This window comes from Notechis scutatus, chromosome Z (assembly GCF_049901735.1).
Source record: "Notechis scutatus isolate UNSWTSFEM ecotype Mainland chromosome Z, rNotScu1.2, whole genome shotgun sequence".
Classification (NCBI taxonomy): domain Eukaryota; kingdom Metazoa; phylum Chordata; class Lepidosauria; order Squamata; family Elapidae; genus Notechis; species Notechis scutatus.
The window spans coordinates 119,756,015-119,782,033 of record NC_142025.1 but is presented as its reverse complement, the minus strand read 5'-3'; the positions used below and the strand labels follow the sequence as shown (position 1 = coordinate 119,782,033).

At 50.9% G+C, this 26,019-nt stretch overlaps 1 protein-coding gene and 1 long non-coding RNA gene across 2 annotated transcripts in view; both read left to right on the top strand.

Moving 5' to 3' along the window:
* LOC113426826 (uncharacterized) overlaps positions 1 to 13,957 on the top strand; it is a 41,464-nt gene extending 27,507 nt beyond the window's left edge. Inside the window, exon 3 of the long non-coding RNA XR_015745648.1 lies at positions 13,826 to 13,957. This is a non-coding gene — a long non-coding RNA (uncharacterized LOC113426826). The remainder of the gene's footprint in view (positions 1 to 13,825) is intronic.
* A 3,303-nt stretch (positions 13,958 to 17,260) lies between these two features.
* Positions 17,261 to 26,019, top strand: part of KDM6B (lysine demethylase 6B) — a 34,166-nt gene continuing 25,407 nt past the window's right edge. Inside the window, 6 exon segments of the mRNA XM_087947398.1 lie at positions 17,261 to 17,265; positions 18,385 to 18,482; positions 19,372 to 19,598; positions 21,092 to 21,187; positions 23,121 to 23,288; positions 23,735 to 23,884. Of these exon segments, the coding sequence (XP_087803524.1) occupies positions 17,261 to 17,265; positions 18,385 to 18,482; positions 19,372 to 19,598; positions 21,092 to 21,187; positions 23,121 to 23,288; positions 23,735 to 23,884 (744 nt within the window).

The window sequence follows — 26,019 nt, the reverse complement described above, 5'->3', positions numbered from 1 at the left end:
GGTTTCTCTCTCCCTCTGATATTGATCGAGAGGGGAATTGGCAGAACAAGAAGGGGATTTCCCACCCCGGAGCTTGATCTATCAAGCTCGCTGAAGGGGTTTTCCTGTGCTGTAATTCCCGACCTTTGTCTGGCGCAGGCGTGCGCCTCAAACCCTTCGGGCGAGTTGCGTGTTTGTCGGGCTGACCTTTCTCGGAGAGGAGGAGGAGACAAATCCACACGACTCCCAACCCCATGGCGCATCCCGCCGTCACCTTTCATGCATCATGGTTCTCTGTCTCTCCGTGCAACGCCTACACCCACCTACTCTCGTGGGGGAGGGCTGAGAGAGAGAAAGAGAGAGAGGGAGGGAGGGAGAGAGAGGAAGGAGGGAGACATAGAGAAAGAGGGAGGGAGGGAAAGAGAGAAAGAGAAAGAGAGGGAAGGAGGGAGAGAGAAGGAAAGAAAGACAGAGAGAAAGAGAGGGAAGGAGGGAGGGAGGGAGAGAAAGAGAGGGAGGGAAAGAGAGAGAAAGAGAGGGAAGGAAGGAGAGAGAAGGAAAGAAAGACAGAGAGAAAGAGGGGGAAGGAAGGAGGGAGGGAGAGAAAGAGAGGGAGGGAAGGAGAGAGGGAGGGAAAGAGAGGAAGAGAAAGAGAGGGAAGGAGGGAGAGAAGGAAAGAAAGACAGAGAAAGAGAGGGGGAAGGAGGGAGAGAAAGAGGGGAAGGAGGGAGAGGGAAGGAGAGAAAGAGAGATGGAAGAAGGGAGGGAGAGAGAAAGAAAGAGAGGGAAGGAGGGGGAAAATAACTTGGTCCTCAGCACCAAGAAGACCAAGGAGCTGATAGTGGACTATAGAAGGAACAGGTCAGACCTCCAGCCCTTGCTTATCAAGGGAGACCGAGGGGAGCAAGTGGCCAGTTTTAAGTTTCTGGGTGTTACCCTAAAAGAGGACCTGACCTGGCGGGGCTCACATTGCAGCCTTGGTCAAAAGGGCCCAGCAGAGATTATGCTACCTGAGGCTTCTCAGAAAACAACAACTGAATGGAAAACTGCTGGTGACCTTCTACCGCTGCACCAGAGAGAGCACCTTAACTTCCTGCACCTGTGTAGGGTTTGCCAATTGCACAGGGGCAGATAGGAAAGCACTCGGGGAGGGGGGTTTAATGTCATTGCCCAGAGGATCCTTGGCTGCCCTCTCCCCTCTTCGGAAGAGCCTTATAGCTCCCGCTGCCTTAAGAAAGTTCAAGACGTTCTCAAAGGTTTATCTCATCGTGGGCACCCTTGTTTTGAACTATTACTATCTGGCAGACGGTACAGGAGAATGAAAACAAGGACAGATAGGCTGAAAAACAGCTTCTATCCCAGGGCAGGAGCTCAGCTGGATTCTGTTCAGTGTTGTGGCTTTTCGGTTCAATGTGTGGAGAGTGAAGGACGTGGGTTTGTGTTTATTTTCAGGGTCATGATGTGCGCTGAGGATGGTGCTTGATTAAGTTTTACGTGGTGCAAGGACAAGAAAGTAAACTAAAGTAAACTAAAAACTAAACTAAAAGAGAGGGAAGGAGGGAGGGGGGACAGAGAAAGAGAGAGAGGGAAGGAGAGGGCGAAAGAGAGAGAGGGAAGGAGGGAGAGAGAGAGAGAGAGAGAGAGAGAAAGAAAGGGAGAGAGAAGGAGAGAGAGAGAGAGGGAAGGAGGGAGGGAGTGTTTGGTGTAGAGGTTGTCCTCAAGTTATGACCATGATTGAGCCCAAAATTTACATTGCTAAGTGAAACCTTTGTCAAGTGAGTTTTGTCCCATTTTATGACCTTTCTTGCCACAGTTATTAAGTGAATTCATTGCAGATGTTAAATTAGTAACCTGGTTGTTAAGTGAATCTGGCTTCCCCATTGACTTCGCTTGTCGGGAGGTCGCCAAAGCAGATCACGTGCCGCCACCCTCCTCGGGACACTGGAACGGTCACAAATACGAGTCAGTTGCCTCTCAGTTTTGATCACGTGGCCAACGGGGATGCTCCACCGGTCGTAAAGGTGAAAAACAGTCCTAAGCTGCTTTTTCCCCACGCTGCGGTAACTTTCAAATGAGCCGTCGTTAAGCTGAGGACGACCCGTTATTGCTGTCCGCGTGTGGATGGAATACCTTTTTTGGGGGTGTCCGAGGACTTGTGCAAAACTCTTTGTGTGGGTCCAAAGGCTGGGGGCTGCGTTCGGTCGTTTGAATCTGCGTGTGTGTGTGTGTGTGTGTGTCAAATCAGTCGATCCTCGGGCGCTTCGAGCAAACCGCTGCGCCGACGGTGTCAGGATTCGCCCCAATTCAATCGTGAGCCTCGAGCTGAGCTTCAAAAACTTCGAAGGACTATTAGGAGCGAACATGTCGGCATGGCCTGTAGGTAGGGTGTCCCTACTGCCTCTGTGTGCGAGGACAACCTACCCACCCCGTGTGTGTGTGTGTGTGTGTGTGTGTGTGTGTTGAACGGACGATGTTGGTATTTTACCTGGCTGATGTTTATCGTTGCGAGCATGTGTGGTCTCATTGTTGGGTGTGAAAAGCAGGACACATGGGGGCGCGCGTTGCGTTGATTTTCCAGGGAGATGAATCCAACTGGTTACCCCCTGCCCCCCCATGATCAGTCCTTTTCGGGGGTTTTGAAAAGGGGCGTTGTCCTTGAGTGCTGCTGACTCAATGCTGACACAGCTGTTCTGGGAAGCATGTGGGGAAACCCTGCTTTGTGCTGTGTGAATCACAACTTGGCCCACACCCCCTCTCCCTTCTCCTTCGCCTGTCACCTCCCCAAAAAAAATCCCGATCCGAGACCCCACATCCCGGAAGGGCTCTACCTCCAGATCCACGTATAGCGGTGGGTTTCTCTCCCGGAGAAAGTGGGGAAGTCTCCATCGCCACCGTCATTGAGTGAGTTGCACGGTCGCAAAGCGAATTTGGCTTGCCCCCACGGACTTTTGGTCGCCAAAGGGGATCGCCGTTGTAAAGGTGAATCGGTTGCCAATGGTCTGAATTTCGATCACGGGACCAATCAGAATGCTGTGACGGTCGTGAGAGTGAAAAACGGTCGTAAGTTCAACTTTCGAACCATCACGAAACGAACTGTCATAAGGCGAGGACTGCCTGGACACGCTGGTTTGCACTTCCCCCAAGTTAACCCATCATCCCCTGCTGGCTGAAGGGATGGGAATTGTAGTACAAGTATATCTGGGAAGATGCCAGCAGGTTTTCCTTACCGTCCTGTTTTTTACTTGGGAGAGATAGTTTTGGCTTCGACCTTTGTAACTACAGGTAGTGCTACAGGTAGTAGTACTACAACAGTTTGTTTGATGACCATTCGAAGCTTCAAAAAAGTGAATTAGGACCCGTTTTTTACACGCTTACAACCGTTGCAGCATCAAAATTTGGACACTTGGCCACCGCCTGACATTTACGACGGTTGCAACGTCCCGGGGACACGCGATCCCCTTTTTACGACCGTCCGACCAGCAAAGGGGAAGCCGGATTCACTTAACGACTGCACGATTCACTTACCAACTTTCATGATTCACGTAACAGTTTTGGCAGGAATGGGGTGTGTGTGGGGTGTCCAAGTTACCGAGCCCCTATCTCGCTTAGCAACAGAAATGTTGGCCTCCGGGGCGGTCGTGAAGTCGAGGACTTTCCTGTATTCTGGAACCCCGTGGTCACGTCTCACGCTTGCTTGGTCCTGCCACACACTCGTGGTTTTTGCTCACGCGGACGCTTGGGAAATATCCCCACTTAGTTTGCAAAAATTTCCTCCTCCCCCCTCCTATACATAATACACATAACACACGCTTACACACACACACACACACACACACCAGGGCTTGTGAATTGCTCCTCCCTTTGCGGTTTCTGACGTTTTGCGTCCTCCGAAGTTCCTTTTTCTTGTAAATTTGGAGCTCAAATTTTGGGTTTGGCTTTGTTTTTCGGGGAAGTGGCCGCGGGAGGGGAAGGAAGTTGGCAAAGGACTAGATTCCCAAAATGCTGAGCCTTGGCAGCGTTGGGGGCGCCTTGGGGAAGCCCACCACCGCAGCAAGAATGACTTGGTCGTTGGCGTTTCAGGGTCTCGGGGTTGCCCTGGCCACATCCCGGGGCAGGGAAAAGGGGGTGCATTTTAGGGTGGGGAAAGAAGCCAAAGGGTGCAAAGTTTCCTTCCCTTCCAGGGCTCCGTGATGCGCTGCCTTCCTGGAAGCACCCGGAGGTGGAAACCCCCTACGCATCACCGGCCTGACGTACGGAGGGGTGGGCGGGCCAGGAGCATGTGCCAAAGAGTTGGGGAGCCCCTTTGCTTACCCAGAATTCTCTGTGGGGTGCAGAGACAGGGGAATGTGGGGTGGGGGTTCAAGGGTTGCGTGTTGTCTTCATGTGGCTGCGGAGGGGTGGGCATCGGGCACAGCCTGCGTGGTGACGTAGCCGGGTTTTCTTTGCAGGGTTTTGAGGGTGTGCAAGTCGTTCTATTTTGTGTGTGTGTGTGTGTCCCCCTCTTTTTCGATTGGCTCGCCACTTCTTCCGTGCCAGCGGGGCACCTCCAATATCCGCCACGATGCAATTCCGCCCCTTTGCCGGGAGAAAAGAAAAAAACTCTCCCTTGAGTCTCGGCAGGCGGATTGATGATTTGACGACGGGGAGTTCCTCGACTTACGGCCGCAAGTTCCCTCTGCCGCTAAGCGAGGTTGCCCCCCCCCGCGTTCCGACTTTCCTTGCCACGGTCGTTTAAGGGAACTGCAACATGTCGTTAAGCGAATCCGGCTGCCCGCGGTTTGACCATCGCTCGCGGATTTTGTTCCCATAAGCGTGCGGATGGATGTTGCCTGAAAAACGGCCGTTGGTCCATTATTTTTTTCAGCGCCGTGGTGGAAAACGGTTGCTCAATGAATTGGTGTATAAGTCCAGGGTGACCCGCGTTAGGAAAATTTCTATGGCCGCCTTAAGGGTTTTTTTCTTTTCCTTTTTTCTTTTTGGAGGAATATCAAAGTCGGGGTCCTTATCTCCGCAGAGTTGATGTTTTACAGGGAGGGAGCCGCTGCGGAGAAGGCCCTTGTTCTTGGTCCCGCCGGATGGGCCTCCTTAAGAGAGGAATTTGCAGAATGAGAGAGTTGGAAGGGACCTTGTAGGTCATCTAGTCCAACCCCTGGCTCAAGCAGGAGACCCTATGCCATTCCAGACAAACGTCTGTCCAGTCTCTTCTTAAAAGCCTCCAATGATGGAAACCCCAATAATTTCTGGTAGCAAGTTGTTCCAACGGTTGATTGTTCTCCTTGTCGGGAAATTTATCAATATTTCTAAGTTGGATCTCTCTTTGATTCGTTTCCAGCCGTTGTTTCCTATCCTGCCTTCAGGGGCTGGTTCGGAGAATAGGTGGACCCCCTCCCCTTCTTCGGGGCAGCCCCTCAAATATTGGAAGACTGCTATAATGTCATCCCTGCTCCTTCTCTTCCTTAAACGAGGCATACCCAGTTCCTGTAACTGTTCATTGTATGTTGTAGCCTCCAGTCCCCTAATCCTCTTTGTTGCTCTTCTCTGCCCTCTTTCCAGAGTCTCAGCATCTTTTTTTTAATATCATAGTGACCAAAACTGGATGTAGTATTCTAGGTGTGCCCTTACTAAGGCTTTGTAGAGCAGTACTGGTACCTCAGGTGATCTTAACGTCCCCTGCCCTCCCTACCTCTGGATGTAACTGGAAAAAGGTGGTTTTAAGGCTGACAACCACACCTTGAATGGAACCCTAGCGGCAACTCGGCTGCCAGTTCAGCTCACACAAGCAATTTGCACAAGGATGGCGTGTCACGTGTGCAAATCTAGACTGGCTCATGTATGGCGGACTTTGGGGGTGGGTAGGGAGGAAACAGGGTGGAAACTGGGTTTCAAGGGAGGGAAGGTTGAGTTTCTTCTTGAACCCTTTGACCATCAGGGTTGAGCTGAATAAACCCATAGTAGGCAGTGTGCACTTGGAGGCTGCCTGGAGTTAAATCAAAGGGTGTGTGAATGGATTAGAGGAAGTCGGGGGGGGAAGAGAGTTCGTGGTGTTGTGTAAGTGTGTGTTGCGATGTTTGTGTGTGTCGTGTGTGTTGCGATGTTTGTGTGTATCGCGTGTGCGCCTTGCAAAGTTTAGTGTATCACGTGTGCGTCTTGCGATGTTTGGGGCTGTATCGTGTATTGCGAAGTTTGGGGGTGTATTTGTGCTTCTTGTGATGTTTGGGGTGTATTGTGTGTGCGTCTTGCGATGTTTGGGGGTGTATTGTGTGTGCTTCTTGCGATGTTTGTATCGTGTGCTTCTTGCAAAGTTTGTGTGTGTATTGTGTGTGTGTCTTGCCATGTTTGTGTATCATGTGTGCATCTTGTGATGTTTGGGGCTGTATCGTGTTTGTGTATTGTGATGTTTGGGGGTGTATTTGTGCTTCTTGTGATGTTTGGGGCTGTATTGTGTGTGCATCTTGCGATGTTTGGGGGGTGTATCATATGTGAGTCTTAAGATGTTCGTTTGGGTATCGTGTGTGTATTGCAATGCTTGGGGGTATATCGTGTGTGCTTGTGATGTTTGTGTATGTATCGTGTGTGCTTCTTGCAATGTTTGTGTGTGTATCATGTGTGTTGCGATGTTTGTGTGTCGTGTGTGTTGCAATGTTTGAGCGTGTATTTTGCGTGCGCGTTGCGATGTTTGTGTGTGTTGGCGAGCGCTCAAAAGGGAGAGATGGGGTGTTGCGTGTGGTGTGCGCATCACAGGTAGATAGGTGGGAGCGCCCTTAACAGGCACGCCAATGGTTTCCCAGGCCGAGCGTGCAGACAGGATGCACGAACACGCGTGTGGGCTTACACACACAGCACCCCGGATGGTGGGAAGGCAAGCGCTTTGCCAGGCCACGCATCGGCGGAAACTCGGCGCGCAGATATTTCAGGAACCCCCGTTGCTTGGTTGTGATTGTTGACTCCGTGGCCAGGCAAACAAAGCAACTTACAGAAAGTGGGGGGGCAATTGTCCTGAGCAAACCGTGGTTAAACCACCCAGCTTGTAAAAATTCCAGACGATCGGAATTTGGAATTGTAGATAGGAGCAGCTGGCCGGCTTTCGTAGTCCCGTTTCTGGACGGAAAAACCAGGCGGAGTCCTTGATAGCAGATGGGGTAGATCGGCAACTTGGGGGTTGGTCCTGGATGTCTCCCCACTTCCTGGGGGCGGGGGATGCACTGCCCTTGCGCATTAACAGATCATGAACAAATGAACAGAGTTTGAAGGTACCTTGTAGGTCATCTAGTCTAACCCCCCCGCCCAAGCGGGAGACCCGACACCATTTCTGACAGATGGCAGTCCGGTCTCTTCTTGAAAGCCTCCAGGGATGAAGCTCCCACAACCTCCATCAACAGCAAAGATCCATTATTAAGAGATTTACAGAGTTGGAAGGGACCTTGGAGGTCATCTATTCCAACCCCCCGCCCTCCGAAATCCCATTAAGCAAAACCTGGCACGGCACGACAAGGTTATGAGATGCGTGTCCCTTTCCCTCAGTGTGCATCGTCCATGAACTGAGTGGGTGGGGTGTGGCCTGCGTCGTTATCCAGAGCAGAATACCAGCAGTCCTCGATTTACAACCCCCCAACGGAGCCGCCAAATCTCCGTCGCTAAGCGAGACCGTGGTTTAGTGAGTTTGGCCCCACCGTACGCCTTTCCTTGCCCCCATCACTCAGTGAATCCCCTGCCGTTGTGAAGGGGATCGTGTGGTCGCTAAGCAAAGCGGGCTTCCCCCATTGGTTTTGCTTGCCGGAAGGTCATAAAAGGGGACCGCGTGACCGTCGTAAATAGGAGTCGGGTGCCAAGCGTCTGAATTTGGATCCCGTGACGTGTGTGTGTGTGTGTGTGTGTGCTGCAACAGTCGTGTGAAGAAAGGGTCACGGCACTTTTTCAGTGCGGTTTTAATGGTCGAATGGTTACTAAATGGAACCATTTTAAGTTGGAGACTACCTGTAAATAATAGAAGAATAAGAGCTGGAAGGGACCTCGGAGGTCTTCTAGTCCAACCCCCTGCTCAGGCAGGAAACAGAGAGAGCATCTTAACTTCCTGCACCTGTGTAGGGTTTGCCAATCCGGAGGGTTAATGTCACTGCCCAGAGGATCCTTGGCTGCCCTCTGCCCTCTTCGGAAGAGCCTTATAGCTCCCGCTGCCTTAAGAAAGTTCAAGACGTTCTCAAAGGTTTATCTCATCGTGGGCACCCTTGTTTTGAACTATTACCATCTGGCAGACGGTACAGGAGAATGAAAACAAGGACAGATAGGCTGAAAAAAAACAGCTTCTATCCCAGGGCAGGAGCTCTGCTGGATTCTGTTCAGTGTTGTGCAGTGATCCCCAACCTTTTTTATGCCGCGGCCCGGTACCGGCATCAGCTGGGCGCCAGCGCCCGGTACCGGCATCAACTGGGCGCCGCCATCTTTTTGACGAAAAGTGCTTCCGGTGACCTCACCGAAGCACTTTTTCATCAAAATGATGGCGGCGCAGCGCCCGTGAGCTTTTCGGGTAGAAATGGCTTTCTACCGAAAAGCTCACCGAAGCGCTTGGCGCCGCCATCTTTTTTGATGAAAAGTGCTTCCGTGAGCTTTCACCCAGAAAAGCTCACCGAAGCACTTTTTATCAAAAAGATGGCGGCGCCAGCAACCAGCGGCCCGGTAAGACTTGTTCTGCGGACGGTACCGGTCCGCTGGACCGGCGGTTGGGGACCCCTGGTGTTGTGGCTGTTCAATGTGGGAGAGTGAAGGACGTAGGTTTGTGTCATTTTCAGGGTCATGGCGTGCGCTGAGGATGGTGCTTGATTAAGTTTTACGTGGTGCAAGGACAAGAAAGTAAACTAAAACTAAAACCCTACGCTATTTCAGACAAAGAGTTGTCCAATCTCTTCTTAAATGCCACAACTTCCACTGCAAGGGATCTCGAAACTTGGCAACTTTGAGACTGGCGGACTTCAATTCCCAGAAGTCCCAAGCCAGCTGAGGAAATCTGGGAGTTGAAATCCACCCGTCTTAAACTTGTCACAGTTGGACACTCCTGGTTTAGAACATAGAATAACAGGGTTGGGAGGGGCGTTGGAGGTCTTCTAGTCCAACCCCCAGCTTCAGCAAAATTGGCTTGTTCCAAAGAGCCTTTTCTTCTTCCTTTTCCTCCTCTTCCTCTCTGAATTATGCCTAGTCCAGTGCAGTGTCCTCCCTCCCTCCCTTCCCTTTCTTCCCTCCTTTCCTCCCTCCCTCCCTTTTTCTTCCCTTCTCTCCCTTTCTCTCCCTTTTTCCCCTCCTTTTTCTTCCCTCTCCTCTTCCTTTTCTCCTTATTTCTTTTCTTCCTGATTTCTCGCTCTGTCCTTCCTTCCCTTTCTCTCCTCTTCCTCCCACTCTCCCCTTTGCTTCTCTTTCCTCCCTTCCATTTTTTCTTTTTCTGTCTCTCAACTTCTTCCTTCCTATTTCCCTCCCTCCCTGCCTTTCCTCTCTTCTCCCCTCCCTTCCCTCTCCTCCCCTTCCTTTCTCCCCTTCTTTACTTCCTCTCCTCCTTTCCCTTTTTCTCCTTCCTTCCTCTCATTTCCCTTTCTCTTTTCCTTTCCCCTTCCTTCCTTCCCTCCCCCTCCTTCCTTCCTCTCTCTGCTCCTTTCCCTTTCTTTTCCCTTTTCCTCCCTTCCCTTTCTCTCCTCCCTCCCTCCGTTCCTTCCTCTACTCTTTGTGGAGTAGCGTGGTTGGCTGAGGAATTCTGGGAGTTGAAGTCCACAAGTCTAAAGTTGCCAAGTTTGGAGACCTCTGTTCTGGTGGCAAGCAGTTCCACTGGTCAACTGTCCTCCCTGTTAGGAAGCTTAGTAGAAAGTTGCTTCTCTCCTTGATTAGTTTGATTAGCAACTCCCCCCCCTCTCCCCAGGGCGAAAGATCTTCTTCTCCCCATCCCTCCTTTGACCTTTGCACACTTCGGGTGATGCGTCTCCCCTCGGAAGTTTGCACTCCCGTCCCACTGCGCTGGTCAGACGTTGCTCCCCGGTTGCACAAACCGAAGACGTGCGAATGCGGCCATTGGTGATTCGGCCTGGCAGCTTCCTCCCCCTCCTCATCCGAAGGCGTGCAGGGAAGTCCTGCCAGCTGCTTACTCCCCCCCTACACACACTTTTCCTCCCCCCCCCATCCGCTGGGCTGCTTGGCAGGCGTGCAATGCACACACAAGGCCCGTTGTAACCGCAACCGCCTTGCCTTGCTTGAGAAGCCAAACTTAGCTCCGGGCTGTTCCAGAAATAGCCAACCTCCTAGCCACGTCTGGGGCTGGAGGGGAGTGTGTGGGGGAAGACGAGACTTCCCCCCTCCAAAACAGGCTTCCTTGCGCCTAGCCCTGTGTGGTGGGTGGGTTCCCACGGATCGTATCTGGTTATAAAAGCCCAGGCGTGACCACACCAAAGATAGGCCTGGCCTGGCCAGTGCGACTGTCTGGCTCCGGGTTTCTGGCAGGACACGGACTGGGGATGGGTGGGTGGGTGGGTGGGTGGGTGAGTCACAGGCCCTGGTGGGCGGTGGGTGGACACAGCCCTCCCCTCCCGTGAGGTCGTGGGAGAAAAAAAAAAAGGCTCTCCTAAATTCCAGTCGAATTGTGGAAGGGGTTGGGAGAGAGAAATTGGGTTCATTCATTCATCCCCAGAGCAGCTTAAGCTGAGCTCTGCCCATTTTACAGATGGGAAGATGGAGGGCACCGAGAACAAGCTGGTTGGGGGGGGGTCTCGTGGTTAAAGCACCAGGTTTTCCATCGGTTTTAATCAGAATAGAGCTGGAAAGGGACCTTGGAGGTCTTCTAGTCCAGCCCCCTGCTCAACCAGGAGACCCTGAGCCATTCCAGACAAATGACTGCCCAGTTCCTTCTTTTAAAAACCTCCAATGTTGGAGCGCCCACAATTTCTGGTGGCAAGCGGTTCCCCTGGTTAGTTGTCCTCCCTCTTAGGAAGTTTCTCCTTTAATTCCAGGTTGCTTCTCTCCTTGGTGGGTTTCCACCCGTTGCTTCTTGTCCTTCATTCAGGGGCTTCGGAGGATAGGTGCCCCCACCTCTTCTTTGGGGCAGCCCCCCAAATACTGGAAGAGGCTGTCATGCCCCCCCCAAGTCCTCCTTTCCTCCAGACTGGCCCAACCCAAATCCTGCAACCGTTGTTCTTCGTGGGTTTTACTCTCCAGGCCTTGAATCGCCCTAGTTGCTCGCCTCTGCCCTTTCCCCAAAGTCTCAGCAACTTTCCTGTAAACGTGGGGACCAAAACTGGACGCCGGATTCCAGGTGTGTATTACGGGCGGCTTCTTCGTTCATCCAGCGACCGAAGTTCGAAGTTACAACGGGACTGGGGGGGAAAAGTGATTTACGACTCCGTTTTTCACACTTACGACCAGCTTCCCCGTGGTCACATGATCCAAATTCAGATGCTTGAGAACCGACTCCTATTTATGACGGTTGTAGTCCTTCTGTGACCTGGAAGCCAGATTCAGTTAACGACCGTGTTTTACTCACTTAACAATGGCAGGGATCCCACTTAACAAATGTGGCTAGAAGTGTTGTGAAACGGAACAAATGTCTCACTTAACCAATGTCTCACTGAACAACAGATGTGTTGGGGCTCCATCATGGTCGTAAGTGGAGGACTACCTCAGCTTACGACCACAACGACAAGAGGCTGTGAGTTCTAGCTCTGCCTTAGGCCTAAAAGCCAGCTGGAGATTCTGGGTGACTTTGGTCCAATCTCTGTGTCTCAGCCCAACACACCTTCCAGGGTTGTTGTTTTGAGGAAAAGCTGCATGGCCTGGCTGGGAATGATGGGAGTCAAGAGTTCAACCCATGGGCTCCCACTTAACGACCGACAGCTGAACCCCGAATTTCCATTGCTAAGCGATACAGTTGCTCAACGAGTTCTGCCCTATGACAGTTCTTGCCACTCTTATGAAGTGAATCCCTGCCATTGTTAAGGGAGTCACACGGTCGTAAAGTGAATCTGGCTCTCCCCATTGACTTTTTGCTGGTTGCAAAAGGGGAATCCGATAAACCCCGGGGACTTGACACCGTCATAAATACGAGTCGGTTGCCGAGCATCTGAATTTAGAACACGTGACCATGGGTCGTTAAGTGTGAAAAAAATGGCCCTAAGTCACTTTTTCCAGTGCCGTTGAAACTCCAGTCAGTAAACGAACTGTTGTATGTTTGTCATTAAACAAACTCTTTTGTAAGTTCGTCACTAAACAAACTGTTAAAAGTTCATCACTAAACGAACTCTTGTAAGTTCGTCACTAAACGAACTCTTGTTAAGTTCATCTGCAGAGCCCCTTGTATCTTTGAAATGGTCGCTAAAAGTCAAGGACGACCTATAAAAATCCTCCACTTAAAATACAGGTTCAAACCATCATTGTTAGCTGCTTGAAGATGGGCGGGTTTCATGGCTGGCTGGGGAATTCTGGGAGTTGAAGTCCGCCCACCTTCAAGTTTGAGAAGCACCGTATTTAGTCTATAGTTCGCCTTTGGCTGGTTCTCCTCCCCCCCACACTTTCAGCTGGCCAGACAGTAGCAATCGCTGATCTGGAGTGCGAATCTCGGGCCGACCCTCCCCATTTATCTCTATGGTTTCAGACCCCTCTGGAAGATCAAGGCGAAAGCTGATTGGTGGCCGAAGGGAGGAGGGGGCGCAATTGGTTGCTCGGCTGGAGAGAAAAGAGCGCAAGGCACCTCGGCTAAGAGCAGCCAGCTGGGCAGGGGTTAATTTTGGGGGGGCGGGCGGGACGGAGGCCCCGCCTTCCCACCTTCCAAGCCAGGCGTTCTATTGGATGCGGGGCCAGAAGGGGCCCGCCTCGAGGGGGAGGAGCTTGCGCTGATGGGTGGGAGAGTTTAACAAAAAACAAAAAACGCCGAGGATTAATCCTCTCCGGCTGGAGCGAACTGAGTTAAACTGGGGACGTGGGATGGGAACGACCTCCGAAAGCGGCGGAAAAGGCAGCCGCTTCCGCCGTCTCCGGACGCTGGGGTCGCCTTCCACGTGCTGAAAGTACGGCCGGGAAAGGGAAAGGGAAGCCGAGGCTTTTGGCAGATGCGGGTCCAGAGCTGCGCGTGTCGTGTGAATGCTCCCTAGTGCGTGTCCGCGTGTTGGAATGATGGTTATTTGGAAAGCCTAAGATGAAACCTGGGAATTTTCCCTCCCCCCCCCCAGGAAAAGTGCATGCCTCTCTCGGTTTTATACCTCCCCCTCCCATCCTTGTCCCCGTCCCCTTTCTGCCTTTGTTTTGGACTACAACTCCCATTGCTCCCAGCCAGAGCGCAGGAAAGCTCAGGCCCGTCCTAGAACTGGGCTCAAAACTGGAAGGATAATTAGGCTGCTCTTCCTAAAACCCCAATTCCCGTTTCAAAAACCGCATTCACGCGACCTAACAACCTTTGCACATTTTTTTTAGGGGTGTGTGCGTGTGAGGGTTCTGGGTGCAAAATTCTCCCCCCCCCCCCAAAAAAAGAAGGGAAAAGGCTATTTCCATCCTTGGCACCAGGGGGGCAGCTTTTAGAAGCCTCCCCCTACTTCCTGGGTTGGGGGGACAGAACAAGGGGGTCACAGGGTTGTCAGAATGCACTTTGGGGAGGGGTGCAAAGGGCTATTTATTTATTTATTTTATTTATTTGATTTGCCAATTGTTTACAAGATAATAAGTATAAGTGTATACATAGTTGTGAATACATGAAATGGGTACATATAAGAAAAATAAAAGAAGAATAAGAGAAACAATAGGACAGGGACGGTAGGCACGTTGGTGCGCTTATGCACGCCCCCTATGAATTTAAATGTTGTTTCTCTCTCTCTCTCTTTTTTTCTTGTAGCATTATATGCGGTTGTGACTGCCAGAGGCTTTAAACCGGAGGAGGTCTAAATTATCCACGGCTGGAGGGGGCACCCGTCGCCTGGATCTTGGGGGGGTGGAGGGTGGGGAACAAAGACGCATCCACAGCGGCAGAAAGGTAAGATATGGGCTTGGAGGAATGGAGGGAGAGGTGGGGGGCAGCAACGGCCCCTGGGGTGCATGAGAGGATGAGGATTTGGGGGTCAAACAGGATTAAATGTACCAAATGGCACTGCTAATAAAAATGGGTAGAAGATGCTTCCTCTATCGGGAGTCTCCACCCTTGGCAAATTTACGACTGGTGGACTTCAACTCCCAGAATATGCCTGACTGGGGAATTCTGGGAGTTTAAAGTCTCAAAAGCGACAGAGGAATTCTGGCAGTTGAAGTCTCCCGAGTCTCAAACCGGCTGAGGAATTCTGGGATTTGAAGTCCACCAGTCTTAACATTTCCAAGATTGGAGGCTCCAGTTTTATAGCATTGATTAATCTATGCTATTATTTGGGTCTTCTGGTCAGTCTGGATCTCCGGCGACTATGCCCGTGCACCTTCAGACGTGGTTTGTCTTTCTTTTTTTTGGGCCCCAAACCCCCATCTGGGTCTTGTGTGAAAGGAGAGTCGGTTTGGTTAAGTGGGTAAAGGTGCTAGTCTAGAAAGAGTGGGATGGTGAATTCTAGTCCTGCCTTGGGCATGAAAGCCCGCTGGGTGACTTTGGGCCAATCACCAGATAACCGGGAGTTCTAATCTTGCCTTAGGTGTGAAAGCTGTCTGGGTGACTTTAAGCCCAGGCGACTGGGAGTTCTAGTCCCACCTTAGGCATGAAAACCAATTGGGTGATTTTGGGTGAGTCTCTCGCCCAGCCCAGCCCAGCCCACCTCACAGGGTTGCTGTGGGGAAAGGAGAAAGCGTAAGGACTTCTGACTGCAACATGACACCACAATTAGGTTTAATATGATAGATTTGCAGGGCCAGTGCAACCTGCAACCTGTTCATACTGGTGTAATCTTATCTATCTAAATGTGAAATGCCCCTCACACATCATCACAAAATCTCCAGAACCGTCAAGCCTACAAATTTGACATTTGGCACCTATGTTCCTTTTGGCTTCTAGGGGCTCCCTAAGAAAGGATTTTTCTAAATGACCATCAGAGCATTTAGAGTATTTCCTATATTATTATTATTATTATTATTATTATTATTATTATTATTATTATTATTATTATTATTATTATTATTAAACAACACGCTCTGATGCTAAGGAGTTCTACTCCCCCTCCCCACCTGGGAAGAAATCTTTTGTAAAGGCAAAACACAACCAGAGGAGTTTCACTTTCACTTTCACAGCAGCACCAAGCAGCTTTAGTACAGAACAGTTGAGCTAAGCCACGCCCAGGCTCCTTGCTGTCTCCTTGCTCCCACAGCAAATACTCTTTCAGTTTCCAAACAGCCCTCAACTCTCTCACACACTGACAGGGCGCTAGTCAGATGAATACCAACGGATGCTGGTAGGCAGAGGCAGAATTTTTCCCCCCTTATTTTTCTTCCCCAAAATTAAGCCCGACCACCTAGTTTCGAAGTGAAGCACGGGTATAGAGCTAGTTTGCACATATATAGGTATATGGGAATGTGTGTTATTACTTATTTGGGTTTAGGGATTCTATGTCTTTCATTGATTGAGTTATTGAGGTGTATTTCATGGTTTTTTTTGTGGGGTGGGGGAGGGGGCTGCACCAAGGCAGGCTCATTCAGTTTCATTGTACAATTAAATTCGTTGAACCGGCCATAAAATTAGCAACCGGTTCGTCTGAACCTCAAACAAACAAACCGGTTCGTCTGAAGCTCAAACAAAGGGAAGAGATTTCTCTTTGTAGAAAGTGGGTATTTAGGAAAAGAGTTAAATTACAACATGCAGGACATAAACGGTCCCTGGCAGGGTGTGTGTGTGTGTGGGGGGAAATGTCTCCCTCCTCTGCCGGTTGCCCCTAACCCCGTCTCTCTTTTCCGCCCGCAGACTGGATGCATCGAACGTTGGAACAGTTAGGGGTCCGTGCTGGGCGGGACCCATTTTCTCTCGGCCACCTGGGCTGTAGTGGAGCCTGGAGTTCGTGCCATTCTCGCCCATGGCTCCCGGGGGGCAGGTATTCTGGGCAGGGGGAGGGCGAGAGGAAAGGCGGGGCGGGTTGGTGGGTGGGGGTTGGGCAAGTGGGGGGAGGTCAACAGCTCCTGAGGTCTTTCAGTCAAACCTGGCTTCCTCCCCCCCCCCCCCAAAAAAAACCCCCCCTCATTTTTGCTTCCAAAATCCTTGCTTTTCCAGGTGAAATTTGGGAGTTATTGATACATAAGTTTTTTAAAAAGAGAGAAACTTTTTTGAGTTTCCTAGATAAATTCATCCGTGCAGGTAAATTCTCGACTTAACAACCGTCCATTTAGTGACTGTCGAGAGTGACATTGGCACTTAAAAAAGGGGGGGAATTATGATCATTGTTCACACTTATGACCGTTGCAGCATCCCCCCGGTTGTAAAAAGGGTGTCAGGATTCTGGCACCCATTTAATTACCCCGCAATTAAATCATGAGTCTCGAGCCAAACTTCCCAAATTTCAAAAGGATTTATTGCGAGTGAACATGTCCGGCACTGCCTGGGTGTAGCCGACTCTGAGACCCATCATTCACTGTCACCCTTGACCCTGGTTCACCCCCTTCCCCCCCTGGGCGTATCGTAATTCATATTCTCCAATGGGATACAGCCATAGCCCAGAGTCATCAATCATGCTCTCCAGTTAGAGATTTGCACGGCAGAAACTTCCGTCACCTAGTTACTATCTTTAAAACCATTTGCGGAATGCGCTTTCGGTTTCCCAGCTGCCGCACTGCTCTTTCAAACCCCTTTCCCCCCCTCCCTTTCTGTTGGCAACTCTAAACGGGCCATAGGAATGTTTTATGAGTTTGACAAAGGGATCAGAGCTCACTTAACCACTGTCTCGCTTAGCATTGGAAACTCTGGGCTCCGTTGCGGTCATATGTTGAGGACTGCCCCCTTAGGCAGAACTCCGCAGAGTAAATTGGCTCTGCACACACAGGTGGTCCTCGACTTACGACTGGGTGTTTAGCAACCGTTTTGAAGTGGTGACGGAGCCCCCCCCCCAAAAGGGACTTAGGAACCCCAAATTCAAAATTAATTTGGACCCTTGGCAACAGATCCAGATTGACGGCTCTTTGCCACGTCCCGCAGTTGTGACTGCGACCCACAACGGGGTTTTTTTTTGCCAGAAACCAGTCATTATTACTATTTTCAGGAAAAAAAAAACCCTCACCATTCCAGACAAAAGGTTTTGCTTTAATGACTGCTTTGTTCACTTAACGACTTTTCATTCGCTTAATGACGATGGCGATTTGCTTAATGGCCACCGCAAAAATGTCGTAAAATCAGGTTTCTGCTTAAGGTGATGGAATTGCTTAACGGCTTATATGACTCATCACCGTAATTCCAGGCTCAGTTGGCGGTCACAAGTTGAGGACTACCTCCAATCTCCAGGTGGGCCTTTGTGCCCCTGAGCTGAGAAGAGATCAGGGATCCTTGGTGGTCTTCTGAGCTTGGTGGTTTTCCTTGCAGACGTTTCACCACCCAACTAGGCAACGTCGTCAGTGCTGGATATGCAAATGCTTCTCCCTTCCACTACCGATGACGTTGCCTAGTTGGGTTCTGAAATGTCTGCAAGGAAAACCACCAAGCTCAGAAGACCACCAAGGACTCCTCTTTTCAACCCTGAGCTACAAATATACCCCTTTATTGAGCTGAACAAAAAACTCCGTCCTGGGACAGGAAGGGCATCCGGCCATTAAAACACTCTGCTAGCTCCATTCAGTTGCTATTCAAATTTGGGGTTCCGCTGTGGAATGGAAATGAGTGGTGTGGTTAAGCTTGAGGTGGCGCTCTCACCTTACAATCGGGAGGCTGTGGCTTTGATCCTAGGTAAAATATTTCCCAGATATTTCTCCTTCTGGGCACAATGAGAATATATCTGCCGAACAAAAAACTCCTCCCTGGCGACAGGAAGAGCGTCCGGCCAATAAACACTCAAAACTCCATTCAGTTGCCCAAGACTCCACCCCGCAAGGGGATAACAGGGTCTTTAAAAGAAGATGATTGAGCTCAGACTCTGTTGGCCTGCTCATCTGCAGGGTCTTTCCCCCCCAAATTCCTGCGAGCCTCAACCAGGGTTAGCTTCAGCTGCCGCCCTGCGTTTCTGCTGGAGAAGCTTTGTCAAACCGTGCTCTGCTTCCCCTTTCTCTCCCGGATTGAGTGGGGGGCTGTTTCGGTGTGGTCTGCTCTGCTTCCTTTCCTAAGTCAGAGAGAGAGAGGGAGACCCCTGCCCCAAATGGTCTCGGAGTGCATTTTTCCACCCCCATAGAAGAAGAAACCCAGCCCGGCTGGATGGGGAGCAGGACCCTGGTGTTCTCCCACCCCCCCCCCCACCCCACCCCCAGCTGACATCTGTCATGTCTTTCTCACCCCCACCCCCGCTTTTCCGCTGCCAGGTGTTCTGCCAGTGCCGTCCAGCCACCTCTGCCCCTGCCGTTGCCGCCCAGCCATGGTGCTAATTTGGGGCAGTACACCAAAGGCTACTATGCCCCGGGTGAGTCTCTGTGCCTGGCCTGGCTGGGTGGGGAGGGGAGGGGGCGTTAGGCCACCCCGTTTTGCATGGGAGGGAAGGAGAAAGGCCAAGACACCCGCCCCCTCCGCCCATATCTCCCCATAGATTGCATCTGAAAAAGGTGCAAGCCAACCATGCCCCCTCGCACGGATGACGTTAACTAGTTGGGTCCTGAAACGTCTGCAAGGAAACAGCCAAGCTCAGAGAGCACCCAGGACCCCACATTCCTCCTCCCTTTCCTCCTCCCTTTCCTCCTTCCTCCTCATCTCTGCAAAACCCACCCCCTTCCAGCATTGACGAAGTTCCCTAGTTGGGTCATGAAACGTCTGCAAGGAAACTACCCAGCTCAGAGAGCACCAGGGACCCCACGGTCCTTTTTTTATTTCCTCCTCCTCCTCTTCCTCCTTTTCTTCCTCCTCCTTTTCCTTCTCCTCCTCCTCCTCCTCGTTCCTCCCCCTCCCTCCCCATCTCCACAAACCCCACTCCCTCCTAGCACTGATAGTGTTCCCTACTTGGGACACGAAACGTCTGCAAGGAAACACACACACACACCCCCGCCCCTCAAGCTCAGAGACCACCAAGGACCCTTCAATTCAACCCGGGCTGCTGCAAATATCCTTCCCTGTTGACCGCCAGCCGCTCCTGTTCGCTTGCTTGCATGGTCCTGCTAACTTCTGCTGCGCAGCTCCGTCCTTTCGGCTTCATTGCTCCTCTCTCTCCAACCCCCCCGCTTTCACCTCTCTCCTTTGCTGGGTCCTCCTTAGACACCCCCCTCCAGGACCCCCTCCCCACTCGTTGGCTTCTTCTCCGCCTGCTCAACGCATCTCCCCTCTCTCTCGTTCCTCTCTTCTTCCCCACCCCTCCCACCCAGGAATCTGCCCCCCGCCCCTACATGGGAAACTGGAGGCCATCCATGGCTACGTCCAAGCTCTGCTCCGGGACCAGGGCCAGCCTCACCTCTGGGAACAGCTGGGGGAGATCTACGAATCCGAGCAAGACTGCGAGGAAGCCATTCGGTGCTATCAAAACGCCGCCCGGTACCAGCGCGACTACGGGAGCTATGGGGAAATGCACGCCCGCATTGGGAGGTTGCAACAGGTAAGAGGTGCCGGAGGTGGGAGTCTGGCCTTGGGGAGAGGGAACTGGGTGGGTGGGGGGAGCTGAGGAGTCCCCATCCTTCTTCGTTAAAAAAAACCAAAAAAAAAACCCACGCTAGAACTCCTAGTCGCTTGGCGATTGACCCAAAGTCTCACCCGGTTGGCTTTCTTGCCTAAGGCAGGACTAGAACTCACCGTTTGCTGGTGATTGGCCCAAAGTGATCCAGCTAGGTTGGATGCCTAAGGTGGAACTAGAACTCCCAGTCTCCTGGTGATTGGCACAGAGTCACCCAGTCGGCTTTCTTGCCTAAGGCGGGACTAGAACTCCCAGTCTCCTGGTGATTGGTCCAAAGTCACCCAGTCGGCTTTCTTGCCTAAGGCGGGACTAGAACTCCCAGTCTCCTGGTGATTGGTCCAAAGTCACCCAGTCGGCTTTCTTGCCTAAGGCAGGACTAGAACTCCCAGTCTCCTGGTGATTGGTCCAAAGTCACCCAGTCGGCTTTCTTGCCTAAGGCGGGACTAGAACTCCCAGTCTCCTGGTGATTGGTCCAAAGTCACCCAGTCGGCTTTCTTGCCTAAGGCGGGACTAGAACTCCCAGTCTCCTGGTGATTGGTCCAAAGTCACCCAGTTGGCTTTCATGCCTAAGGTGGGACTAGAACTCCCAGTCTCCTGGTGATTGGTCCAAAGTCACCCAGTTGGCTTTCATGCCTAAGGCGGGACTAGAACTCCCAGTCTCCTGGTGATTGGTCCAAAGTCACCCAGTTGGCTTTCATGCCTAAGGTGGGACTAGAACTCCCAGTCTCCTGGTGATTGGTCCAAAGTCACCCAATTGGCTTTCATGCCTAAGGCGGGACTAGAACTCCCAGTCTCCTGGTGATTGGTCCAAAGTCACCCAGTTGGCTTTCTTGCCTAAGGCGGGACTAGAACTCCCAGTCTCCTGGTGATTGGTCCAAAGTCACCCAGTCGGCTTTCATGCCTAAGGTGGGACTAGAACTCCCAGTCTCCTGGTGATTGGTCCAAAGTCACCCAGTCGGCTTTCTTGCCTAAGGCGGGACTAGAACTCCCAGTCTCCTGGTGATTGGTCCAAAGTCACCCAGTCGGCTTTCATGCCTAAGGTGGGACTAGAACTCCCAGTCTCCTGGTGATTGGTCCAAAGTCACCCAGTCGGCTTTCTTGCCTAAGGCAGGACTAGAACTCCCAGTCTCCTGGTTTCCTACCTGGTGTGTTAACAGCTACGCCAAACTGCCCCCAATATTATTGGGCAACTCAATCTTTCCTTCATCAGCCTTCCCCAGTTTAAAAAGCCAAGCTAAGAACAGTCTGGCCTGGTCGGTTCGTTTGGATGGGAGACCACCAGGAGATATTGCGAGTCTTCCCGAGGAAAACAGGTTTCCCAAACGTCCTCGAAGAAAAGCTTTTAACTTTTTCCCCCTTTTTTAAACATAGCTTCCTTCTCTTCTTCCTCCCACCTTCCCCCCACCCCCCTTTTTCAGGCTCAGCTGTGGAATTTCCATGCAGGGGGGTCATCTCATCACCGGCACAAAGTTTTACCCCCTTTACAACAAGTCTGGAACCTGTTACATCTTGAGGTAAGACGCCTCTGCCCCGTATTATTCACCCCGGGGGGCGGGGGGTGTCTCCTGCCTGAGCAGGGGGTTAGACTAGATGTCCCTTCCACCTCTGTTACTCTGAACTGGTCCTCACTTCCGCACGCCCAGAGTTTCCATAAATGCTCCTTTTTCCAATGTTTTAATGAGTTAAAAGTTACAGTGGGCAGCACAAAAACACCAAAGAATTGGGGTGGGGGTGGGTGGTGACAGGAAATGCAACCTTGTCAATCAATCAGAATAGAGCTGGAAGGGGCCTTTGAGGTCTTCTAGTCCAACCCCTGCTCTGGATTATTTCTGGTTGACCTCGTCCTGGTTGTTGTGTCCCCCCCCACCCCCTTCTGTGGTTGTTCCTGGATCTTTTTTCATTCTTTCTTAAAAAATGCTATTTTTTAAAATCATCCTTTCAAAAAAAAAAAAAAATGCTTCCTTCAAGTCATTGCTAAAAATATATATAAAGGAATTGCAAAAATGGTTCCCTTTTAATCTGGGGTGCGGGTGGAGCTCGACTGACGACCGCAAGGGAGCCCAAAATTTCCCTTGCTAAATGAGACGTTTTTTTTTAACAGTGAGATTTGCCTCATTTTATGACCTTTCTTACTACTGTCGTTAAGCGAATCACTGCAGTTGTTAACTGAGACACACTGGCTTCCCCATTGATTTTGCCGGCCAGAAGGTCGCAAAAGGGGAATCACGTGACCCCAGGGAAACGGCCATCGTCATAACTTGAGTCAGTTGCTACAAGCGTCCACTGCTGCAACAGTCGCTGCAGCAGTCGTAAGTGTGAAAAACCATCCTAAGTCACTGTTTTCAGTGATGTTGTAACTTCAAACCGTCACTAAGCGAACAGTTTTTAGTCAAGGACTACTTGGGTCTGGATGAGTTTTATGGACATCTTTTGGTCTTGAAACAGGAGGGAAACTTGGACGCCTTTTATCACCTCATTCCCCCAGGCTGACTGGGGGATTCTGGGAGTTGAAGTCCATAAGTGGCCAAGGTTGGAGACCTCTGTCCTAGAACAGCGTTTTTTAATCCATGTATCTTTTAAATTGTAAGAACTTCAACTCTCAGAATTCCCCAGTCAAGATGGCAGGCTAGGGGATTCTGGGAGTTGAAGTCCACAAGCGGCCAAGGTTGGAAACCCCTGTCCTAGAACAGTGTTTTTTAATCTATGTATCTTTTAAATTTCATGAACTTCAACTCCCAGAATCCCCCAGTCAAGATGGCTGGCTGGGGGATTCTGGGAATTGAAGTCCACAAGTCTTAAAGTGGCCAAGGTTGGAAACCCCTGTCCTAGAACAGTTTTTCAATCTATGTATTTTTTAAGATGTATGGACTTCGACTCCCAGAATCCCCTAGTCAAGATGGCTGTCTGAGGGGGATTCTGGGAGTTGAAGTCCACAAGCGGCCAAGGTTGGAAGAACTCCTGTCCTAGAACAGTGATTTTCAATCTATGTATCTTTTAAATTGCATGGACTTCAACTCCCAGAATTCAACTTCCTAAAAAAGATGTATGGACTTTGACTCCCAGAATTCCCTGCTCAAGATGTCTGTCTGGAGAATTCTGGGAGTTGAAGTCCACACACCTTAAAATGGCTAAAGTTGGACTGGCTGGGGGAGTTCTGGGAGTTGAAGTCCATGCGTCTTAAAATCGCCAAGTTTGGAGACCCGTGACCTAGAACAGGCATTTTGCAATCTTTTTAAGAGGCATGGACTTCAACTCCCAGAATTCTCTGCTCAAGATGGCTGGCTGGGGGGATTCTGGGAGTTGAAGTCCACCAGTCTTAAAGGGGCCAAAATCTCTTGTTTTTCACGGGAAGGCCTGGTGAGTTGGGTTTTAATAGGAAAAAATAAAAAAAACTGAATTCTTTCCGGTCCAATCTTTCTCTCGCTCCTTCCCTCTCTGCTTCCCCAGAAAAGGAATTTCTCGGCTAAGCGCAACCCCCAACTCAAGAGGCCCGGCCCCCCGATGGAGCCCCCGGTGGTCCAGCCCATCCCGCCGGTTCAGCACCCAGCCCACTCGTGCCACGGCGAAGAGATGCCGGCTCCCATGAAAAGGCGGAGGAGCACCAGCCCCGACCAGGTAGCAAAGCCCCTCCCCCACCCCCCCACCCCCCCAGCCCTCCTTCCAGTGGTGGGATTCAGCCGGTTCGCACCGGTTCGCGAGACCTGGTTGTTAACTTTCTTGAGAGCCGTTTGGTGAACTGGTTGTTGGAAGAAATCACGAGGGGCAGAGAACCGGTTGTTGAATTATCTGAATCCCACCACTGCTCCCTTCCATCCCACCCACCCCCGGCACTCTGCGCATGCTTCATGACCTCTCATCCTCTGCTTTTGCCTTCTCCTTGGGAGGGGGTGCCTAGAAAAGGGGGAGAAATTGCTATGTAGGTCAGCCCCGTCTTTTGCCGGGACCTCTTTGCCCCTTGATGGGGAAGGATGTTGGGGGGGACAGGGGACAGGCGGCGGGGATTTAGAGGCTGTGACCCCTCTCCTCTTGCTCTCTTTCTGCAAATGCCTGCCGGGGAGCAGAACGGTGGTAATGGGGTGGGCCAGCACCTGTCCGGTCACGGAGCCCCCGGCAATCCCCATTATCAACTGCCCAAGCCTGGATTATGGAACCCCCTGCATGGAGACCCCTGGGGCCAGGAGCGCAAGAACATGGCCGCCCCAGACAGACAAGTAAGGCGGACACCCCCACCACTTTACAGCTAAGCCTCCCCGCGGAGGGAGGGAAGGAAGGAAAAGAGGGAGGGAGGAGGGAAAAAGAAGGAAGGAAGGCTGGTTTTTGAAGAGGAGGAAAGGAAAGGACCCCCTCCTCTTTAAGGCTAGGCCTCTCCACGGAGGGAGGGAAGGAAGGAAAAGAGGGAGGGAGAGAGGGGAAAAGAAGGAAGGAAGGCTGGTTTTTGAAGAGAAGGAAAGGAAAGGAGGAAGGGAAGGAAAGAGGAGGAAGGGAAGGGAAAGGAAGGAAAAAGAAAGGGAGGAATAGAAAGAGAAGGAACGGAAGAAAGGGAAAGAGGAAGGAAAGATGGATGGAAGGAGAAAATGAGGAAAAGGAAAGAGGGAGGGGGAAAGGAAGGATGTGGATGGATGGAAGGAAAAGAAGGAAAGAAAGGAAAAGAGGAAGAAGGAAGGAGGAAAAGAAGAGGAAGGAAGCAGAGAGAGATGGAGAAAAGAAGAAAGGAAAAATGAGGGACGGATGGATGGAAGGAAAAGAAGGGAGAGGAAGGAAGGAATGAGAGATGGAGAAAAGAACAGAGGAAAGAAAGAAAAAGGAAGGGAAGGAAGGAGGATGAATGGAAAGGAGAACAAGAAACAGAGGAAGGAAGGAAAGAACGAGAAGTGGAGAAAAGAGAAAAGGCGGAAGAATGGCTAGATGGAAGGAGGAAAAGAAGAATGGAGGAAGGGAGGGAGGAGTGTAACACAGCTGATAATCCAATGTTTTAAATTGAGGAGGGGTCCCTGTGGAGGGCTGGGGTCTCCTCCTGTCTTTGCCACCCGGAGTCTCTTGTGAGATGGGCCGCTAGGTAAATTTGATCACTAAACGTTGTGCCCCCTGTCCTGTCCCGTAACCCAGCGTTAGCCCCCAAGGGGGTGGGGGTCTTGATTCCCTTTTCCCCTGCAGTCTTGTCCAGGCAGGGAGGGGTGATGGTGGGGGCTTCCGGTGGGGGTGGGGGCTCCCTGCTGTGTCTGCTCCTGGCTGCCCGCTTGGCTTGGCATCTGCCATGGGGGGCGGGGCTGGGGTGGTGGTGGTGGGAGGTTAGGAGGGGGGATTAAGACCACCCCAGATCACTTCATCTTGCAAGGATGCTTCATGTCAACCAGGAAAGAGCTGAATAGCAAAAAAAAACCCACCCTGAATTTATTTTATCCTTCCTTCCTTCCTTCCCTCCTTCCTTCCTTCCTTTCTTTCTTTTTCTTTCATTCTCTTATTTCTTCCTTCTTTCTCTTTCCCTTTCTCTTTTCCTCTTCTCCTCCCTTCCTTCTTTCCTTCCTTTTTTTCTCTCTCTTTCTCTTCTTCCTTCCTTCTTTCCTTCCTTTTTTCCTCTCTCTTCCTTTTCCTCTTCCTCCTCTTTCCTTCCTTCCTTCTTCCTTTTCTCTTTCTCTCTCTTCCTCCTCCTCCTCCTCCTTTCCTTCCTTTTTCCTTTTTCTCTTTCTCTTTCTCTTTCTCTGTCTCTCTTTTCCTCTTCCTTCCTTCTTTCCTTCCTTTTCTCTCTCTTTTCTCTTCTTCCTTATCTTCCTTCCTTCTTTCCTTCCTTTTTTCTCTCTCTTCCTTTTCCTCTTCCTCCTCTTTCCTTCCTTTTCTCTTCCTCTTCCTCCTCCTCCTTCCTTCTTTCCTTCCTTTTCTCTCTCTCTCTTTTTCTCTTCTTCCTTATCTTCCTTCCTTCTTTCCTTCCTTTTCTCTCTCTCTTCCTTTTCCTCTTCCTCTTTCCTTCCTTCCTTCTTCCTTTTCTCTTCCTCTTCCTCCTCCTCCTCCTTCCTTCTTTCCTTCCTTTTCTCTCTCTCTCTTTTCTCTTCTTCCTTATCTTCCTTCCTTCTTTCCTTCCTTTTTTCTCTCTCTTCCTTTTCCTCTTCCTCCTCTTTCCTTCCTTCCTTCTTCCTTTTCTCTTCCTCTTCCTCCTCCTCCTTCCTTCTTTCCTTCCTTTTTCTTTTTCTCTTTCTCTCTCTGTCTCTCTTTTCCTCTTCCTTCCTTCTTTCCTTCCTTTTCTCTCTCTCTCTTTTTCTCTTCTTCCTTATCTTCCTTTCTTCTTTCCTTCCTTTTTCTCTGTCTTCCTTTTCCTTCCTCCTCTTTCCTTCCTTCCTTCCTTCTTCCTTTT